General features: G+C 43.1%; 2 protein-coding genes across 3 annotated transcripts; one reads left to right on the forward strand and one right to left on the reverse strand.

Moving 5' to 3' along the window:
• Nucleotides 1-80: 80 nt before the first annotated feature.
• On the forward strand, nucleotides 81-8,742 carry rab3il1 (RAB3A interacting protein (rabin3)-like 1). Of its 2 annotated transcripts, XM_037107053.1 has the most exons (12): nucleotides 81-205; nucleotides 467-782; nucleotides 4,232-4,415; nucleotides 4,524-4,619; nucleotides 5,255-5,332; nucleotides 5,538-5,774; nucleotides 6,914-7,042; nucleotides 7,135-7,247; nucleotides 7,470-7,493; nucleotides 7,772-7,871; nucleotides 7,960-8,026; nucleotides 8,143-8,742. In XM_037107053.1, exons 2-12 carry the CDS (start codon nucleotides 574-576, stop codon nucleotides 8,226-8,228), a joined length of 1,323 nt encoding a protein of 440 aa, XP_036962948.1. In that variant the 5' UTR covers nucleotides 81-205; nucleotides 467-573; the 3' UTR covers nucleotides 8,229-8,742. The 2 variants fall into 2 exon arrangements, with proteins under 2 accessions (XP_036962948.1, XP_036962949.1); XM_037107054.1 differs by lacking the exon at nucleotides 7,470-7,493.
• Nucleotides 8,743-9,406: 664 nt separating this feature from the next.
• Nucleotides 9,407-19,005, reverse strand: epx (eosinophil peroxidase). The gene is made up of 17 exons (XM_037106684.1): nucleotides 18,988-19,005; nucleotides 18,802-18,889; nucleotides 18,622-18,754; nucleotides 18,367-18,542; nucleotides 17,953-18,085; nucleotides 17,299-17,428; nucleotides 17,012-17,218; nucleotides 16,492-16,858; nucleotides 16,258-16,418; nucleotides 15,918-16,176; nucleotides 15,668-15,838; nucleotides 12,959-13,196; nucleotides 12,667-12,878; nucleotides 12,426-12,590; nucleotides 11,884-11,967; nucleotides 11,133-11,229; nucleotides 9,407-10,926 (listed from the first exon to the last, which is right to left on the reverse strand). Exons 1-17 carry the CDS (start codon nucleotides 19,003-19,005, stop codon nucleotides 10,869-10,871), a joined length of 2,697 nt encoding a protein of 898 aa, XP_036962579.1. The 3' UTR covers nucleotides 9,407-10,868.
• Between the last annotated feature and the right edge of the window lie 1,479 nt (nucleotides 19,006-20,484).

Below are 20,484 nucleotides of genomic sequence, written 5' to 3' on the forward strand. Positions count from 1 at the left end.
TGTCACCCCCCTCTGCTGGAAGAAATGTGCACAGCCGGACTTTTACCAGAAGGTGTTAGTGTTTAACCCTTCCTGTCTAACCAGGAGACCAGCAGCAGGGCGAAGTGCGGACTGACTTCAACCTGCTGAACTCTCGAATCTTGAGATTATCAAAGCACTGTTTCAGCAGTTTTTACTGAATGTTGGTGCAGCTCTGAACAATCTGGTGAGTCTATTCTGTGTATTATTTTTGATCCAGGATGAGTGTCAGTCTATCATGTGTGTGATACTGTATCTTATCTTAGGTTGCTGTAATGTTTACACTGGATATCTCACAGGAAGAAATTCCTTTAGCACGAAAGCCTGCAAAGAAAGAGCCTGACTTCCCTGAGCTCTGTGTGGAAGTTAGAGTTTAAACACCGCAGAGGTCACGAAGACTTTGACTTTGTTTGCAGTGTGTAACTCTTTCTTTCTCTGCATTTTACAGGAATCAGGATCATTTAAACAGGAGGAGAGGCATTCAACACATTTTATGTAACTTCAATGGAGCCATCTCTTAGCTTCTGAAGAGTCCCTGCATCGCCTGAGACAGACATGGATGCTTTTGAGGGAATTCACAGTGTCCGGATTTCCTCTTCTCCACCGTCTTCAACAACAGCCAGCCCAGGATATGAAGTCCTCAAAGCGGGGAGGTCTGGAATAGCAGTATATTCCTCTGCAGTGTTTTTCGGCACACCTGACGTCCTGGGATCCAGACACAAGTCCAACACGGAAACTGAGGAGAAAGGCTGCGTTGTTGGACGGTAAGTGTCAGAACCTGATGAGTTTGATCTCACCTGTATGGAATAAACAAGACCGTTTTTTATTGGTTAAAAAAAGGGGTCTCCTAAAATTTAGTGTTCGATCATTAAACTATTGATTAACCCCCTAAAAGAAACTACAATAGCAGTATATAAAATAATTACCTTTTTCATTAAATGCTCAACTCTTTCTATCATATTAGTACCTCCAGTTAATTTTGCACATTGTCAGTTCCCAGAGTCCAAGATGACATCTTTAAGTGTCTTATTTTGTCCACAACCACCCAAAATTATGTTTTTTTCATTGAGGAGTAAAGAAAGCACGCAATACTTGCATTAAGAAAACTGGGATCCTATAGTCTAAACTTTTTATCTTTCAAAACACACAAATGAATTTAATCAATTATCATTGTGGAGAACTAATCAGTTGCTCACGAATTCTACTGACTGAAATGAAAAATGCTGTTGTCACCTGTGACCATCACATTGAGGTAGAAGACAGTTGGACAGGTCAGTATGTAAACTACCTTACAAAGGTCTATACTGAGTCACTGGCTTAACTCAACAATACATGATTTTATCTATGGCTTGTTTAACATGGAAATTTTATTCCACAGCCGTCAGTCAAAAGTAGTAAAAGGGCGGAGGAACTGTGGCTGGAACACGCAACATGTTCACAGACAACCACATGATCAGGCATGTTTTCAATCTGTGGGCTGACTGCAGGGTGAGATCAGGACTTGTTTTGGTTTTAATTTTTTCCTTCATTATAAAGTACTGTAGAGAGCCAACAGGAAATGAGAGAAGAGAGAGAAGTCCTTGTCAAAGCAGCCTGCTGCTTTATCATGATTATATTAAGGTGGCTAAAGTGAATTTGTATAGCGTCAGGGTGAATTACTGTAATATGAGAGTTGCACAGATGCTCTTTTGTGTGGTTAGTAGAGCCTGAATGATATTGATGATGACATGATTTTAATAAAAGAAAAACAAACAAAAAATGTCTCTTAAATTTTGTTTCTCAAAGACCTGTGACCAAGTAGTGGAATGTAACTAAGTACATGTACAGGACTACTGCACTTGTCAAAAAGTAGTATGAAGTCTTTTGAGGCTCCAGAGGAAGCTGCATGTAATTTGATAAATTAACTTCAGTGATGTCACTCAGTGGATAAAATGCATTGTGGGTAATCAAGTCTCCAGGTTTTGAAGAATAAGAAAAAGGTGTGGAATGAAGAAGGTGGTGTCTGTGGCTGTTTTGATAATTTGTTTTTAAACTGTACATAGCAAGTACCATGCAGGAGCAGTGGACAGCTTTGCCTACATTATCCACAATGCAACTTGAAGCCACTGAGTGACATCACTGGGGGCAATTCATCAGGTTACATGCAGCTTCCTCTGGAGCCAAAAAAAAAAAAAAAAAGCTTAATACTACTATTTTTTTAAATCTATTGAATTAATTATTACATTATATTTTTTGATGATAGGCAGTAAATGCTCCCCAATAACTGTTAACATGCTTTAATTTGTCCAATCTGTGATCCTTTAAATGTGCACTATATAGTTTTGGGGAAGACATTTAAATCAGAATAGGAAAATCTTCATTAAATAATCAAACTCTCCTTGTTTTCATGACTGAAATAACAGAATAAACAAAGTGACCTTAACACAATTTCATACTGTTTAACTTTGTTTATATTTGGCAGACCCTGCCAGCTTTCCAGCTTGTACCAGTGCAGACCTTAATTTACTCTTAGGGCAGATTGTTTATTCAGTTATGGAAAAGATAAATATTATGTAAGTAAGTATTATTGCCTCATTAATATTGTAAATATTAAGCTGATGTTGTTGCATATGTATTCTACTGTAGTTATATCATCCATGGGCCATTTTGCATAATAAGTACTTTCACTCTTGGTACTCCACTTTGATGCTAATTCTACTGGGACTTGTACTTTGACCTGAGTAAGATATTGATAAGTACTGGAGTAGTGCAGTAATCGGACACATGGATGCTGGCTTGATGTGTTGGGGTGTGTGTGTTTGTGTGTGTTTGTGTGTGTGCTGCTGCTGCTGGCTCCGGACCGGACAGGCTGTTTTCAGGGCGTTGGGAGCGGATGCGCTGTCATGTGACCTGTGAGAAAGACGCAGAAACAGAGCAGGGACACTCGGTTTTTTTCCTTGTCTGGAATAACGGGAATACAGTGAATAAGAAGAAAAGCAGTGAAGGACATTTAACTTAATCGTTTTAGTCACTAGTAGTAGTAGAAGAGGCTGCTGCTTCTGCTGCTGCTGCTGTTGTTGTTGATGTGTCGGTTGTCTACGTCAGCGTCCGCATTCCACCGCTGACTGTGATTTAAACGGTTGAGATTGAGTTTGACTGAAACTAGCAAACGTTAGCTCACGCTGTACACTATTTATTAACTTAACAACAACAAAAACAACACCCGAAGGACACTGGAGGGGAGAAGCTGACAGATACCCAGACAGGGCGGGAGGTTTATCTGCGGTCCTGGACACTGACAGGGGTAAGGGCGGACACCGGGGGGAAACCTCTTCGTATCAAAAAGTTGTCACGTTAGCTAATTGTTAGCTTATGGTGATTAGCTAGTTAGCTAAAAGTCTTGGTTCGTGTGTGTAGGCAAACAGACTTGCGCACGAATTGTGCAACTTGGTGGAAAAACAGCACCGCGTTTAATTACAACTATACGTGAGATTGCTAATGTAGTAGCAGAGGGTTTAAAGCTGTGGTCCGCGGACTCTCCGGGGTCTGTAGCTCAGCTGATCTCTCACATTATAACTTTAATTAGCTGTGACTCAGTGGTGTAGTTAATGTGTAGACCCCAGAGCTGGGGTATCTGTGTTTCATGTGTCGGATTGCAGATAAAATTCAAAATAAAAATGCAGTAATTTAGCTCTGCAATAGTTGATCAGTACTGAATAATCAGAATCTGTTTGCAAGTGTTATCAAATGAATGGAGTGAATGTACGAAGAAGCAGAAAATGGACTTTGAGACGATTTTTATGACACCTGTAAATGTATATCGGTCTCCTGGATTACTAGTAATCAATATCGGTATTGGCCATGAAAAAAACACGTTGGTCGACCCTAGTTTTCATGTTGTCAGACACTATTCTGGTGTCTGCATTGATGATAGGCAAATATTGTGTGAAAACTGATGAAGCATTTTAATTAACTTCATATTAAAAAAAATCAGTGTTATTGGTCAGTAAAGCCTAATGCTTGAAACATTGTGAATCTGTTTATGAATCCTCATCATCAAACGCTCTGAAACTAAAATGGCTGTACATGTAAGGGTCAGTGTACAATACAGCTGCAGCCAATTAGCAACCAAAACAATGTGTGGTGTCACCAGTCATCATCATTAAATCAACATCATTAGAACCTTCCTTTCCCCCTTAGTTTCAATACTGATTGTATTTCTGCTTTTGCAAAGGTTGGTAGATCTTGATCCAGAGCTGGAGTCCAGGGTGGAGGGGGGAGGCCAGGCTGGGCCCACCTCAGGCCGAGACCATGGCAACCTCTCCCGGCTCCGTAGCTCCTCGCTGGAGGTCAGAGAAAGAGAAATCAGAGAAAAGGGGTCGGAGATCCTCAGGGAACAGCTGGACGCCGCCAAGAAGGTGTCGCAACCTACTTTCTGCTGACACACACAAAACCTGAAAAAAGTTGACAAAGCAAATGTCCTTCCTCGTAAATGTGGTTGTGATCGTTTCTCTTGCACATCTCAGGAACTGAAACTGAAGGACAAGGAGTGTGAGCGTCTGTCGCAGGTCAGGAATCAGCTGGAGCAGGAGCTGGAGGAGCTGACTGCCAGTCTGTTCGAGGTTAGCAGTAATCACTGCTCTCTGCGGAGTGCACTGTAATTATGATACGTGGGTTTGACCCTGGTGATGAGGGAAGTGTCATAATGCTGCGCCTCATTACAAGTCATCAGAATGACAGTTTGCTTTGCAGTAAAAACATTAAGTGGAGGTTTAACACTAATGTTTCAACCTTTTCCCTGTATGGAAACAATGTATATTGTGATGAGGTATCGCTTCACAGAAACTTCCCAAATAGTTTAAATCTGCACATATCAGAGTTATATTTTATGACCATTGGATCAAATGATTATACAGCATGTGAAAGGGTTTGCTCACTCATGCTGACAAGCTACTGGACTCTTCAGTTTCCCTCAGCTTTACAAAGCATTAAACCTCTTGTGGCTCATTGTTTGGTTTTTCTGGCCGCAGAGCTGCAATGATAATTTATACTATGAAGGAATCTATACAAAACAGATGTGAAAAATACTTTCAGTGTGTTCAATGTGTGTAATCCTGCTGACAAACCAACCAACAAGCAAATGGACATGAGTGATCTAAAACAAGATGTTGAAACCATTTTTCTTTTTACAACTTTATTTATAGAGACTGTTAAGTGTTTTAACCTTGTGTTGATGTTTCAATCTTCTTCTCGACAGGAAGCTCACAAGATGGTGCATGAAGCTAACGTCAAACAAGCGGGAGCAGAAAAACAACTGAAGGAGGCTCAGGGAAAGGTGTGTGATGTTGTTTCTCTAAAGTTCTGTTCTCCATCAGGTAATACTTCATGACCCTTTGTCCCGTTAAAATTCCTTCACAGCACCTACCTATTTTTGAATTGCACTCTGGGGCTGCTCTACTAAGTTGTTTTGAAGACAACAACAGAAGCACATCAGCCTCTTAACTTTTTGTCTCACTTCTTCTTCTGGGTCTAACACCCAGATTGACGTTCTGCAAGCAGAGGTGACAGCGCTCAAGACTCTGGTGTTGACATCAACACCTTCCTCACCGAACCGCCAGTTGCATCCACAGCTGCAGTCTTCAGGCACCAGGGGAGCGTACAAACATGTCGGGGGCCACGTCCGCAACAAGAGCATGAGCGGTGCCTTTCCATCCTCAATTGGAAAACCAGAACCGTCCTCTGTTTCCATTCAGCCTGCGGCCAAAGAGGACCGAGAGGTAACCTATATGGTGTTTGCACATGTGCCTCTCTTCTCCTTCAAGTATGTTTCTGCAACTTGGATTCTGTTTCTGCCCCTCATTCCCGTTTCCAGTCACTCGTATCTTTGCTTTTCTTTTCTCACTAACCTCTCCCTGTCTTGATCTTCCTCTCTGTCTCTGGTATCTCTTCCTCTCTCAGCCTGCCGTCCCTGCTCTCCTCTCTCTGATACTCTGCCTGGTCCCTGGCCAGTCTGTCAGTGTGAACTTTGACCATTACTGGCAGGAGCAGGGGGAGGGGCTAGACATTGACGGCAGACAGGTAACTGCATCTCTATGACTGGCCTTTAGCTGCTGGCAGCTGGATCTGTTTTTTGTACTTTTGGCCTTGTATGGGACAATGAGTAGGTTTTTCCTGCCCCCAGAGCACAAAGTGATAATAATACACTGGTTCTCTTGGGAGAATTGTATTGTATTGTATTGTCAGTCATTTTATTGTTTGGAAAACTCAGTGAGTAACATAAACGTGGTGCCTCTGTTTTCAGTGTTGCTGTGATGGACTTGATATGTCCAGCTAATCTTTTTTAAAACAGCTCGCTAGTTAATACTTGATTTTAATGTTTGATCCTGTCACTAGTTTATTAGCGAAATACAATATTTCATGTGTTTATGACTTACAAAACAGTGTGTTATCACTTCTGTCTGGTTTTGGAAAGAGTTTGTTCTTCTAATGCCAGACCATCTTCACTGGAGAGTAGCAACATTAGCACAGCTCTTTAAACAGCCACAAGTACGCAGCAGGAACCAAATCTTCACTGTGGAGATTCATGGAGGCACAAGTAGAAAAGTAAATGCACAGCCTCTTTATTCCACTTTCACAGTTTATATTATCTAACCATGATTTGTTGCCATGGTTACTATGTGGCTCTACAATGTTGGTCTGTTGAACACTTTGTAGACTGAATTATTTCACTATTTAGCTTTTGTTGCACGAATGCTATCAAATGGTTTTAGAGTTCAGGGTGGATCCTAATCGTTTTGTTGACATTTTCTCTAGCGCCACCTGCAGATAACAAGTTTTCACTTAACCTGTGAAATATTTTCACATTAGTTGCATTTAGTTGTCCCATCATGTGTGACGGACTGTTTTCTTCTTGCAGATGGACTCCGTTCTGTATGCAGAGTTTTTAATGTGGAAGGAGAATCCAAGTCTTGAGCGTTCCTCCGCCTTCCTGAGCCGCATCTACAGAGAAGACATCGGACCCTGCCTCTCCTTCAATAGATCCGAGGCCAGAATCTCACTGCATCTTCACATAAACACTGCATGTTATATTTCACTGTGTGAAGTTATATTAACCTTATTGATTACTTTTCTCCACAGCTGTCACAGCTGGTGCAGAGCGCCGTCGAAAACAACTCTTTGACTATCGAGCCTGTGGCCATGTCAGCGTTACCGATGGTCAAAGCCTCAGCTATAGAGTGTGGCGGGCCTAAGTGAGTTATCACGTTTACAGATCAATGATCACCTTTCCGCTCTTTCACCATTCACTTCTAAACAATGGCATAGTCATCACTGAAAATCCACTCTTACTTATATTTGGTTTCTCACTGCTGTAAGTAGTCGTAGCCAGAGGTTTTTCAGTCTTATCTCAGAGGGGTTCAATCAGTGGGCACATATCTAATCACTGTCTGATTTAAAAAATCTTTTTCTTCCAGTGGCTTTAGAGCAGCAATAGAGACGTAAGTCCTCTCGGGAACCAAGCACTTGTCAACATTTCACTAACAAATGACTGATCTGCATGTGTCTGGTGTCTGTTAATGAAACTGTGAAACTTTTCCTCTTCCAGTCACTAACTTTCTCTGATTGTGCACTTCCCCTTTGTGTGGTCTCACTCATTCAGTCGTTGTTCAAACCAAGCTTTCATTGGATGTGACTCGTTCACTGTTTCGTGTGTTAAATCACTGTGTATCCACATTTTGTAGCTGTTTTCTGACAGCTGATCCTTCTCTATTTGTAGGAAATGTGCATTAAGTGGCATGTCGCGCCTTTGCCGACATCGCATTAAACTTGGCGACAAAGGGAGCTACTATTACATCTCTCCTTCCAGCCGAGCACGGGTAACTATTGCTTTATCTCTGTAACCTTCATTTGATACACTGCTGTTACTACTGTTAACTTCTGTTACATGTGACCTTGTTTTTCTAGATCACGGCTGTTTGCAACTTCTTTACTTACATCCGCTACATACAGCAGGGCCTGGTGAGACATGATGGTAAGTTAACACTAAACTCTTTTTTCATCATTTTTGTTCAGCCTCCTTTGATTTTCCAACAAGGGTTTCATTCGGGGCAGCTGACATGTTGTACCTCTTGTTATCTCTCTGTCCAGCGGAGCAGATGTTCTGGGAGGTGATGCGTCTCCGCAGAGAGATGACTGTGGCCAAGTTGGGTTTCTACCTCACTGACCAATGCTAGAGGACCTGACAGTCCTCTGAAACACACAGCAGGACAGAGAGATCCCAGGACCAGGATTATTAAAGGTCCTGGTCAGGGTTAAACTGTGGTAACAAACAGGTCATAGATCAGTTTTAGTAGCAGAGGTTGTGCAGCATTATAGTGCTGCAGCAGAAGTCAATCAACAAGGGAAGAAGAAACTGTTCACCTTTATGCAATAAGACAAAGAATTAAACCAGCACAGATAGACAGATTGAAGTAGAAATGACATGCTTGACTGCAGATGAGGAGAGATGTTTCTGTACCTCCCCGGTGGAGTCTCATGTTAATACAGTAGATTCTATGTGTCATATTTCAGGCATTGGTCTGATGAAAAGAGGAGCACAAAGTGAGATGAAAGCAGTCTAGAGAGTAGAGCTGTCTCTTACCTCAAGTATTACATATGTAATGTCTTAGTTCCACCAAGTTTTCACCAATTATTTGGTTTGTTTTCTTTATTTTTACATAAATATGATGCTCATCAGCTCAAACACCAGACGAGAGTTTTTGTCTCAGCAGTTGGTCCACTCCTGCACTTCCTGTTCTCGTTGCCTTGTACAAAAAACACAAACGTAACAGCTGCAGCCTTTTGAAAGGACCAGCTTGATGCTAGCCTAGCCTTACTTAAAGCGACATATAGGGGTTTTTCCAAACAGAAGTGCTGGTTCGACTTGACTCAGCACGTCTGCTCATTGGAAAGGGATTTACATTTCCACTTCAACAGGGCTATTAGGTCTTCAACTAATGGGTGAGCTTGTCTTGATTGGAGCAACAACTCAGTCTGAGAAAATTTGGTACGAGTTGCCGAGTTGACTTCATTTGATGCTGAAACATGGCAGACGAAGGTAAACATTGGGTTGATGGTAACATATTTGTGATGCATATTTCATGACTTACATGACCCGTACATTTGCTCCTCCTTGTCACTCAAATACAGGAAATAGCTGTCAGTGTGTTGTTTAAAGGTGAAACAGAGTGATAAAAAGCAAAACATCGTCCATTAATGCAGCGTAATTGCTCCCCGCAGTACTATTGAATAAAAGAGCAGACAAACACATTTCATTTCCTATACATTTTTTCACATTAAAAGTCTATTTAGTCATTTTAAAAGCTTTTGTTATGAAGCAGCAAAGTCAGGAAATGTTGGGTTTTGACCAGCAGTAATTTAACTTGACTTTATTAAACAGTGAAATACTGAACAGAATTTAAATTTCATCCACAGAGATTCAGTAAGAAGCTACAAAATTACTGGGAGCTGAACACTCAGAGACTCGGCTCGGTTTGACTCGGCACCGTCAAAAGTGGCAGTGGAAAAGCCCTTAGAATGTAACTTCCTGGAGAAAGATGGCTAATTGATGAGTCCCATCTTCAAATCAACAAATACAGACACTTTGAACACTGATTCGTGTTTGATGACCTGGAGATGAGACTCAGCGATCAACTAACTGTCTTTCTTCAGGAGGTAATACATTGTTGCTTTAATGACCAGATACATTAATCACAAGTTAGTGTTGACACAACCGAGCTCACATAGCAACAGATTCACAATATAGTTCGAGAATAAAAAAGCTTTAATACAGGTGATCACAATATGCACAACTGTAGTTTTGCACGTCTGCAATGAACGTCTGTACGTACAGAAAAAGCCATAAATGACTTTGCATGAATGCAGTACATAGCCATATTATGCAATGTATACTGATTGTACCTCATAGTGTAGATTTAATATTCATAATGGCCATTTTTTACAGAAAGCTTCTGTTGAAGGTAAAAATGAAGAATATTGTGTCAGAAAGTGCAATAACTGCTTCTTAGCCTTCTTTAGGGCTTCGAGGTTTCTAACCTCAGTGTACTGATAATCAACTGTGTCTTCCAGTGTAAACACGCCATTAAAGACCACCATTGTAGCCTGATTAAATCTCCTTTGTACTGTGTGTGTTTTATCTGGCAGCAGATAAATGGATTAGCTGGTCTGACTTTGATGCTGTTTTTTTGGTCTTATGTACATTTTAAACTGAAGATTGGGAACGATGACTCATCGCCGTGATTCATTCTACAACCAGTACAACCGGATGACACAGAGACCTATTTCTCTCAGAGCACGACACTGATTTGGCTTTAGATTATAAGATCGCTGCCTGGAACAGCCTGGTGCCCCTCGATACAATGACACACACAGAGCTGCCTAACAGGTTTGTGTGCAGGAATCAGTCACAGGGATATTGAGACCAGATCCCGCTCAGAGGGATTTTTATGGTATGAAAATCTGTTTTTGGAGCTGACATTCCAGTAAGATTTTAGTTTCCGGATTGAAAGGACTTATGCAAGCTTGTTATTTTGTTTTTCATGACCTCATCTTTGACTTGTATTTAATGAGGGAGACTGGTCAGTAACATAATGTGTAGTCAGAGAACATCGTACGATATAAGCACACTAACCACAGGGGTAATAATGATTTGTTCAGCTGTAGTGTGATATGGCATCAACATAAATAAACAAAACAAAATAAAAACAGGTGAAGAAAGTTCACAGATGATTATTTTAGGTTGCAAATATATTGAGGATAGTCAGATACTGTTCACATGACATACAGGAATATCAGAACAAAAACTGACCAAACTCTTAACTTTTCGCTTGGCAACATGCAGCATTCCCCAACTCTTCTTTCTTTGGAAAATATCTGCAAAAGAGATATTAAGTTATTCATATTCGAGTTTATATTATTATTTAAATTTAAATTACATATTTACAGAACATTTTTCTCCTTGTGTATGTATATGTTGGTGTGTTTTGTGAACTGATCAGGGCCACCTACAGAATTTCGCCCTATTTTTCGGCCCTATAGTCAACAGTCCATTAAATTGACTTCTGCCTTCAGTGACTGACCTGCGGTAACAGAGCAGCAGCAGCAGCAGCGCCGCCACACCACCAATCACCACTATCACCGCAGTGACGACAGAGATGGCGGACAGCGAGGACGGTTCTGGATCGATGCACACAAACAGAAGAACATAAGTCAATAACACTTAAATGTTCCAAATTTTTAAATATCTCAGCAATGTGAGGAAAGAATAAAGGGGCAGTCACCTCAAAAGATGGATAAATAATCATCTAGATTGTTTTGATGAGAGTTGCAGAGTTTTGACGCTATCTGCATGGGAAATCTTTTTTTTTTTCTATTTTATTCAATCCATCTTTGGAAATGGGCTTCCACTGACACAAGCCTCTGTTTCATGCTTAGATGCACAATTCCTTTTGCATTTTGTGATACAGTTGGTAGGTGTAGTTTGGTAGAAAGGAAATAGTTCCTACGTGAAACCGCTCTGTGGATTATCCTGGGTAAATGGGTCATGACTTTTGGAAAGGGAACGACACACTACTGTTTAGTTTTTAAGGTGAATTGATTTGGCGCTTTGAGCACCACAAGTCAAGTTCCATCTAGTTGCATTAAATTAGATCTCTAAAACTAGGAAACTCATGCCAAAACAATCTGGATGGAGAAATGGCACTACAGATAAAGATGAAAATATGTTGTATTGGTCCCTTTGATTTTCATGCTACCTTTCAAAACAAAAGTTACAAAGGGCTTCACAGTAAAGCACTAATTATCAAACAGGCAGAAAATGTGTGAACCAACCTGAGCAAATAAATGAACCAGGTGTGTTGAGACACTCCAGGTTTTGTGGGCAGGGAGAAGTTTGGTCTTCACATTCATTGATATCTGCAACAAATCAGGCATACACGCATTCTGTATCTGATTGGACGGAGAGATTAGTCACAATTACTGTTAATCTTTTAGTGAAATCATATGTTTGGAATATATAGTAGAGACATGATCCAACTGTGTTGATGAAACCAATGATGAAAAACAGGTAACATTCTGGGAAAAGGTTAACAGAGCAATTTAACCTCACGATTTATTCAGTAGTTTTGGATTGCAACACATGGTCCTCCTGAGCAGAGGAGAGTTTTCCCACTTTGTATCTCAAGTTTCGGATGAGAAGTCATTAAAGGGCTCAGAAAAAAATTACTTTAGTATCTACAATTCAGCTCCAATGGACCTTAGTGGTTTGAGGAGTGACTTCTGTTGTGATTTTACAGACATAAAACATTTCGTGATGTACTGATCCTCAATATATACTCCGCTCAGGTCACCTGGGCCTAGTCCAGGCTCTGTACCTTGACATGTTGGGGGTTTGGGGCTCCACTGTTGGCTGTCTGGATCACACCTGACAGATGAAGATCCCAGCAGCTTGAATCCAGAGTGACACTGATATAGAATCACAGAGTTGCACAGCAGAGAGTAGCCCGATTGAATCCTGGGTATCGGACCACAGCTGGGATCTGGAGGAGAGGTCAGGCAGGGAGACATGACAACACAACAAACCTGATGTCAAATTCTTCTTTTTCACTTTCTTACCCGTGTCCGGTTCTTTCCATGGGCTGAGGTCCAGGTGGGGGATGAGCGGGTGTGAACAGGCCAGCATATCCTCTGGTCTCTCGGTGCGTGAGAACGGGTTTGCAGGGACATGAGTGATGTGGCTGTTGTCACAAATGATGCGGGACAGAGAGACGCCGTGGAGGTGTCTCCTCTGCGGGCCGGTGAAAACACTTTCTCTTTCCCACCAGAACCTCAGGAGAGGAAGAAGAACAGTTTGATTTCTCTTCTTGCACGATAACATTCATAGTTCTGAATCCGGATTTAGTTTTACCTGTCCCCGTCTCTCAGTGCTCTGAACTGTCTCGCCAGCAGGCAGGACAGGAGTGGTCCGACTCGACCTCCGGGCAGAGCGGGCTCAGAGATGGCCCCCACCCACACGTCGATGTTGTGCGGCGTCCCGTACAGGAGCTGGAATTTGTGAGCTAAAGTGAAGTTGCTCAGAATCTCGGCCAGCTCTGATGTCGTGTTGGGAACAGAGAGGCTGCAGAACCTTCTCCATGAGCCATATCCTGATGTGTAGAGACGGGACAGACAGAGGACTGAGCACTAAATAACAGGTTTTCAATTACGTGAAACAAACCTCACATTTAGTAAACATCAAAATAAATTATAGCACTTAAATGACATAAATTATTACTTTTTCAGGCGAATGGCTACACACTGTACAACAGCAGGGGCTATATATTTACCCATGGCGCACCCACTTATTTTGCCTGATTATATTTCTTCTCAGGACTGTGTGGGCAGCAACAGTGTGTGCTTGATTGGTATCCTTGTAATTCTGATGTTGTGTTGGCATAAGTGTTGGCAGAGATATCAGTCGGCTGTTGGTACATGTTTGTAATTACAGTGTGCCATGGAAACTACACCCGACCGGCTCCAAACGGCTCGGTGCCAGCTGTGTGTTGGAGCGTGCCCATTGTTTCCCAGAAGAGCTCCACCCAGCCTCTACCTGAGCAGAGGTCTGCACAAAACATCTGTGTGGGTGTGCAGGGCCTTGACTCCATGAAGCTTTTGTTTGGGCCATCATCTACTGACCACATTGAAACCCCAACGAGAGATTAGACTTGACTTGCAGGGATCTGGAGTGCTAATTACCACACATACACTATATTACCAAAAGTATTCGCTCACCTGCCTTTACTCATTCTATGAACTGAAGTGCCATCCCATTCCTAACTCATAGAATTCAATATGATGTCGGTCCACCTTTTGCAGCTATTACAGCTTCAACTCTTCTGGGAAGACTGTCCACAAGGTTGAGGAGAGTGTTTATAGGAATTTTTGACCATTCTTCCAAAAGCGCATTGGTGAGGTCACACACTGATGTTGGTCGAGAAGGCCTGGCTCTCAGTCTCCGCTCTAATTCATCCCAAAGGTGTTCTATCGGGTTCAGGTCAGGACTCTGTGCAGGCCAGTCAAGTTCATCCACACCAGACTCTGTCATCCACGTCTTTATGGACCTTGCTTTGTGCACTGGTGCACAGTCATGTTGGAAGAGGAAGGGGCCCGCTCCAAACTGTTCCCACAAGGTTGGGAGCATGGAATTGTCCAAAATGTTTTGGTATCCTGAAGCATTCAATGTTCCTTTCACTGGAACTAAGGGGCCAAGCCCAGCTCCTGAAAAACAACCCCATACCATAATTCCTCCTCCACCAAATTTCACAGTTGGCACAATGCAATCTGAAATGTACCGTTCTCCTGGCAACCTCCAAACCCAGACTCGTCCATCAGATTGCCAGATGGAAAAGCGTGATTCATCACTCCAGAGAACGCGTCTCCACTGCTCTAGAGGCCAGTGACGGCGTGCTTTACACCATTGCATCCGACGCCTTGCATTGCACTTGGTGATGTGTGGCTTGGCTGCAGCTGCTCGGCCATGGAAACCCATTCCATGAAGCTCTCTGCGTACTGTACTTGGGCTAATCTGAAGGTCACATGAAGTTTGTAGCTCTCTAGCAATTGACTGTGCAGAAAGTCGGCGACCTCTTTGCACTATGCGCTTCAGCATCCGCTGACCCCTCTCCGTCACTTTACGTGGCCTACCACTTCGTGGCTGAGTTGCTGTTGTTCCCAAACGCTTCCATTTTGTTATAATAGAGCTGACAGTTGACTGTGGAATATTTAGGAGCGAGGAAATTTCACGACTGGATTTGTTGCACAAGTGGCATCCTATGACAGTTCCACGCTGGAATTCACTGAGCTCCTGAGAGCGGCCCATTCTTTCACAAATGTCTTGTTTCACAGTCTGCATGCCTGAGTGCTTGAATTTATACACCTGGGGCCAGGCCAAGTGATTAGAACACCTGATTCTGATCATTTGAATGGGTGAGCGAATACTTTTGGTAATATAGTGTACGTTCCTTCTTGTCAAACTAGTTTAGGAATCAACAGACTTTCTTCACATCACAGGTAGCTGAATTTGTTTGGTGTATGAAGGTTGGAATTGTGCATGTTATTATCTGAGTTAGCTCACTCTACTAGGAAATGATGCAAGTGCCAATGGATGACTCACCTTTAGAATGGAACTTTTCCAGATAATAAATTACCTTGCAAATAGCTCCTATTAAAACAGCATTTACATTGCTTTGACAAACAACCAAAAGCAAGACAGTATTCTGGAATAAACACAGTCAAGTCAAACACAAGGAGGCCCAGTCTAAGGTGAGTTCAAACAAGACTAACACTACAAGAGGAACTGAAATTGTTTTCATTATAAGATTAAAAGGTTATAAATGTAAAAAATGTTCACTCTGCACTCAATTGTATGTTCTTGCAGCTGTGTGAAGCTCCTCTACGTGCAGCAACAGCACAACACAAGTAGATTCGGTGTGCATACTGACTTTTTAAGTTTACTTGATCGTCTCACTTTTTCTTTTAACATTAAAATTTTAATTTTGGAAAGCATTCATTTCGCATTCATCAATTTATGTAGTATCAATATAAGTACAAGTGATATCAGAGGTAATGAAGCTAGTACCTGGCAGGCCGTGATCCCGGCCCCTCTGGAGGTTGAGGGCCCCGAGGTCCAGAGGCATCCCTCCCTGTGCCTGAAACAGCCTTTCTCTCAGCTCCTCCACCATCATCTGACCTGGAGTCTGCAGCTTGGCTGGAGACAGCAACAGACCCCGCAGCACTGGGTCTATACCACCTGATGCACCAGAAGAAAACAGACAACGTTAGTAAATTGCTGTCATCAAAGTGTAATGCTTGACAGCGTCGTTCTTTACCTTCCTGCACAACCCTCCAGGAGGCAAACAGTGAATGATGCAGAGGCAGCGGGGGATGCTGTGAGTTGGCGGTGTACCCTGGCCCCAGCCTGCTCACCACTGGCTGCACGGTGACGTGGGCAAAACGAAAGGCAGCTGTAGCGAAGACGTTAGCGATGGTGGAATCCTGCTCAGGGTCGTAGCCCTTGTAGGGCGGCATCAGACGAGACATGGCGCCCTCACCGATGACCCGCGGCAGGTAGTGTTCCCACGTTAGGATCTGGACAGGCAAAGGAAGAAGGTCAGAGTGAAGGGAATGCTTGTGTAGGCAGAGGTGAATGAAGTCTGGCTGAAGTGATACCTGATGAATGGCTCCCATGATCTTGCGCGCCTCCTGATACAAGGTGTCAGGGCTCCAGTGGGGGTTGAGCCGCTGCAGCTCTTTGACCAGCCGGTTGTGCTCTCTCAGGAAAAGCGTGTGCAGTGCGATCATTCCCAGATGTTCATTGGCTCTGGAATCACCTGTGAAGCATGAATCATGAACAAGAGCTCCACTCAAATCTGAAGGGAGATCTCACTCCACGTACTCGCTCACCAGCTTGAAAGCAGGATGTGGTGTTCTCCTGGCGCTTGGATCTGTCTGACGCCCTCGAGGTGGTGGAGTTTCGAGGGCCACAGGGGTCCAGGTGAGCCTGCAGGCGGGGCAGGAACGGCATGTGGGCCAGCTCCTGGTCCGAGTGCTGGGAGTTGATGGCCATTGAGCCCAGTGGAGAGGAGAGGTTTCTCAGAGCCGAGGCCAGACTGGTGGAGCTGCCGTACACCATGCTGGCATCCACAAAGGAGGTGATGGCGTTGAGCTGCTCACGGCGGCGGTGAGACAGGACGCCAGCGACACAGCTGGGAGCAGAGCGGAAGAAAGGCATGCAGCTCTGGATGCCGTTACGAGGATCTGACAAAGGGATCTGAGAGGAGAGGTTTTATTTTTGTGAGGGAAAAGCCTCAAAATAAAATAAAGAGTTGCAGCAACTCCACCTCATGTAGGTTGAAGGACAAGTTAAGGAGGGACAGAAAAACAATGCACACTGGACTAAGAAGCAGCTGACGGTGAAGCTCACCTGTATGGGGAAGCAGGGCGTGTCCCGGCTGCAGGTGTGGGTGCAGTCAGCTCCCGTCCTGAAGGCGGCTGTACTGGGGCTCTGAGGCGTCTGCACCACGTCATGGTCTATCCACTGACCCCACTCCACCAGCAGGTGGGACAGAGTGGAGTCCAGAGAGATGTTGTCGTTGCGAGTGAACAGCACCTCCTGAGACACCAGCCGCACCTGGAGACAACAGACAAAGTGTTGGGGCTCCAGCAGCTGACAGGACAAAGGATGAGTGAGCGCTGCTGCTCGACTCTTACCGGAGGCAGAGTGGCATTATGGTAGGTGTGCTCCGGGTCCCAGCCTCTGGGCGTCCCCCACGAGTCCTCGTACTCCGGAGGCAGCCAGCGGGAATACGGGATGTTTGCAGCTCCCCATCTGGGATGTTTTCTAGGCAGGACAAAATCTGTGACTGCATGTTTCTTTGTGTGAGCACCAGAGTTAGCATAGTATTTTATTTTTGTTTTCAGTTCATTTTAGTTTAAGTTAGTTTCCAGAATGGGTTTTCTCATTTACTTGAATTTTTATTGTTTAAAAATGTTTAGTTTTGGTTTAATTTTCACTAGGTCAGTTAGTAGTTTTAGTTTTTGTTATTATAATATGGGGGAATTTAAGATGTTCAGAATACAAATTACAGAACGAACTCAACACTCTATTATGAAGGCAGCTCACTTGCGGTGCCTCCTCATGCTTATTACCAGACTGACAGAGACTAAAACTGAAGACAATTCCTGTTTACATGTCAGTAAAATGTGTCTTCATATCTAATTTTAGTTTTTACTCATATTCATTTGTTATCTGTTACCACGTATTCTTTGAGGGGTCGCAGAGGGCTGGAACCGGTCCCAGCTCACATCAGACATTAGTTTTTATTTTAGTTTCAGTTCATTATAATAATCTCTGTAAGCACTGACCTGTTGTTGCACTCTCCTGTGAAGGACCTGTAGCGCTCAGACAGACAGTCAGAGCGACAGCTGGGTCTCTGCAGCTCAGCGGAGCAGCCGGTCACCTGCAGCAGGTTCTCCATGTCTGCTTCACTCAGCAGCTCTTGGGGAGTGAACAGTTAACACAGCAACACAATTAAACAAATAACAGCTTCCATATATACAGAGATATAGCAGGCTTTAACTTTCTCTGAGTTGACGAGTAACACCAAGCCTCTGGGAATGATTCTGGGACCATCCATCGACTGTGTTAATGTGATTAAAACAACATTAATCTGTGTCTAAAAGACATAGAGAGCCAGGGTAATGAGAGCCTGGCATCTCAGATAAGTTTGGTTCATCAACAGTTTCTGTATGTGTTGTGTTAAAGCTGCTGTTCAGTACCAGCAGGGTTGGGCTGCTCCATAGTGTGAGTGTACACCATCTCTCTGATCAGCTCCACTGTGTTGTCCAGCAGCTCTGCAGCCCAGACCTGAGTCCTGGTCTTGGCTTCGATCTGTTTAAACTGAGCCAGCAGGTCACTTGGTCTCAGGGCGCCTTCAGACAGCGACTTCTTCACCCTGGAAACGTTTATAGATTTTTATTTTAGGTGCCATCACACTGCCTTGTATAAATGGGTAATGATCTTGTCATTTTTACCTTTCACTTGTGCGAGCGTAAGCAGCATCAGTCAACTCAATCGCTCTCTGAAGAGCCTCCTTCACAAACACAGATCCCAAAAACACAGTTCCTGAAAAAAAAACCCCAAAACACAAGGATGCCGTTAGAAAGGCTCCTCAGTGGCAGCTCTCCTCAGTAATAATCAGCCAGACATCCTACCTGATGTGTTGGCAAATTCTCTGCTCAGTGAAGCGTGTTCAGGGAGAGAGAGCAGGACGAGAGCCAGTCCAAGCAGAGAGATGGACACCTGAAACCAGAACACCTCTAATTAAACATCTCAGGAACTGTGGAACTTTTATTTGAATTAAACAGAAATATAAAAGTGTAATATAAAGGAAAACTTACCATGAGTGCTGTGTCCATCTAGAACCTTACAACTCTTCAACTGAAATCACTTCTGGTTGAGAGAAAATTAAATCACACTCGAAGGAGCTGACCATGGGGCTGACCGTGGCTCATCTTGAGAGCCAACCAAAGAGTGTGTGTGTGTGCGTGTGTGTGTGTGTGTCCGGCTGAAAGCATCGTAGGCTGCCATTTATACAGTGGCAGCAGGGGCAACAGGTATGTGCAGAATCCCCTTATCTGTCCTCCTGGTGACAGGGAGGCAACATCAAACACTGGATTCACCGCCCCGACCGAAGAAGCTCTCAAATCAAATTTACCTCTATCCTCTCGGCTGTGATGAAAACCCTCTGACACATGTGGATCATTTCAATTAAATGAAACAATTCTACCCGTCCTTCGAGAGCCAGCTGAAATGCTGACACACTCGACAACAAATTCAGAAGCAGATTGAAAAGACAGGATTACTTATAATATTTCACAATACTTAAACATTTTTTGTGGATCATTTTCATTTCAACTAAGTCCGTCTTCCCACAAGCCAAAGCCTTCAATCTGATCGTCCCTGTTCCAGTGACACACACAGACACACTCTAACAGGATGGTGAGCTGGAAGAAGGGGAATGTGAGGTTTCTGGGAATTGATGTAGAAGCAGGGATGAGAATGACAATGAGAAAGCATTGAGGATCAGACAGAAAGGTCACTGTGGCACAGAGCCCGGCTTAAAAACTCAAAATGTGAAGGACTTCCCTCTGCACACTTCTGCCCTTTGATGCTCCAGGTGTGTGATAGCATCAAATGAGTCATCCGTCCCATTTCATTACGTCGTTATTAACATTATCTCTGTTGCCCCACATTACCCATCGTCTGGGTGCTGTTGAAAAATACACCAGACAGTTCACCAGTTTTTCCCACTTGTCCATGTTCTCTAGTTACGTGGATTCTTTCTGGGTTAACCTTTATCTCAAAACCTGAACTAATCGACCAAATCTGTCTACGTAGTTGGACACAAGGATGGGACTTAATTTTGTTTTGCAGTTGCAATAAGAGAAGTTAAGATATAAGGTTGATTTGTTATGCTTTTGGTGTGCAAAAATAAACAATGCAAAACACTACTGTAATAGGAAAAGACAAGCTTGTTATTTTTCTTATTTTTATTTACATATTTTATACTAATTCCAGATAACATACATTTTTTCATATCAAAAATAAGATTTATATGTTTTATATTTGGTTTGATATGTTTGGTCTAGTATACGCCATGTCATTCATTTTGATAAATGAGTACTCTTACTTTAGTGAAGCAGTGGAGTTGAGGACAGTGTGGAAGCTGGACTTGCTGTGGAGTCACACAGTTTTCATACCGAGTCAACTTTCTGTATAATTTATCCAGCTAAGACATTTCAGTGGATTCTACTGGCTTGAGACGTGTGTGGAATAAAAGGTTTTTTGTGTTTTTCAATTTTCAACAGACAAGTAGATGATTGCAAACTTCATTG

This window comes from Acanthopagrus latus, chromosome 8 (assembly GCF_904848185.1).
Source record: "Acanthopagrus latus isolate v.2019 chromosome 8, fAcaLat1.1, whole genome shotgun sequence".
NCBI lineage: Eukaryota > Metazoa > Chordata > Actinopteri > Spariformes > Sparidae > Acanthopagrus > Acanthopagrus latus.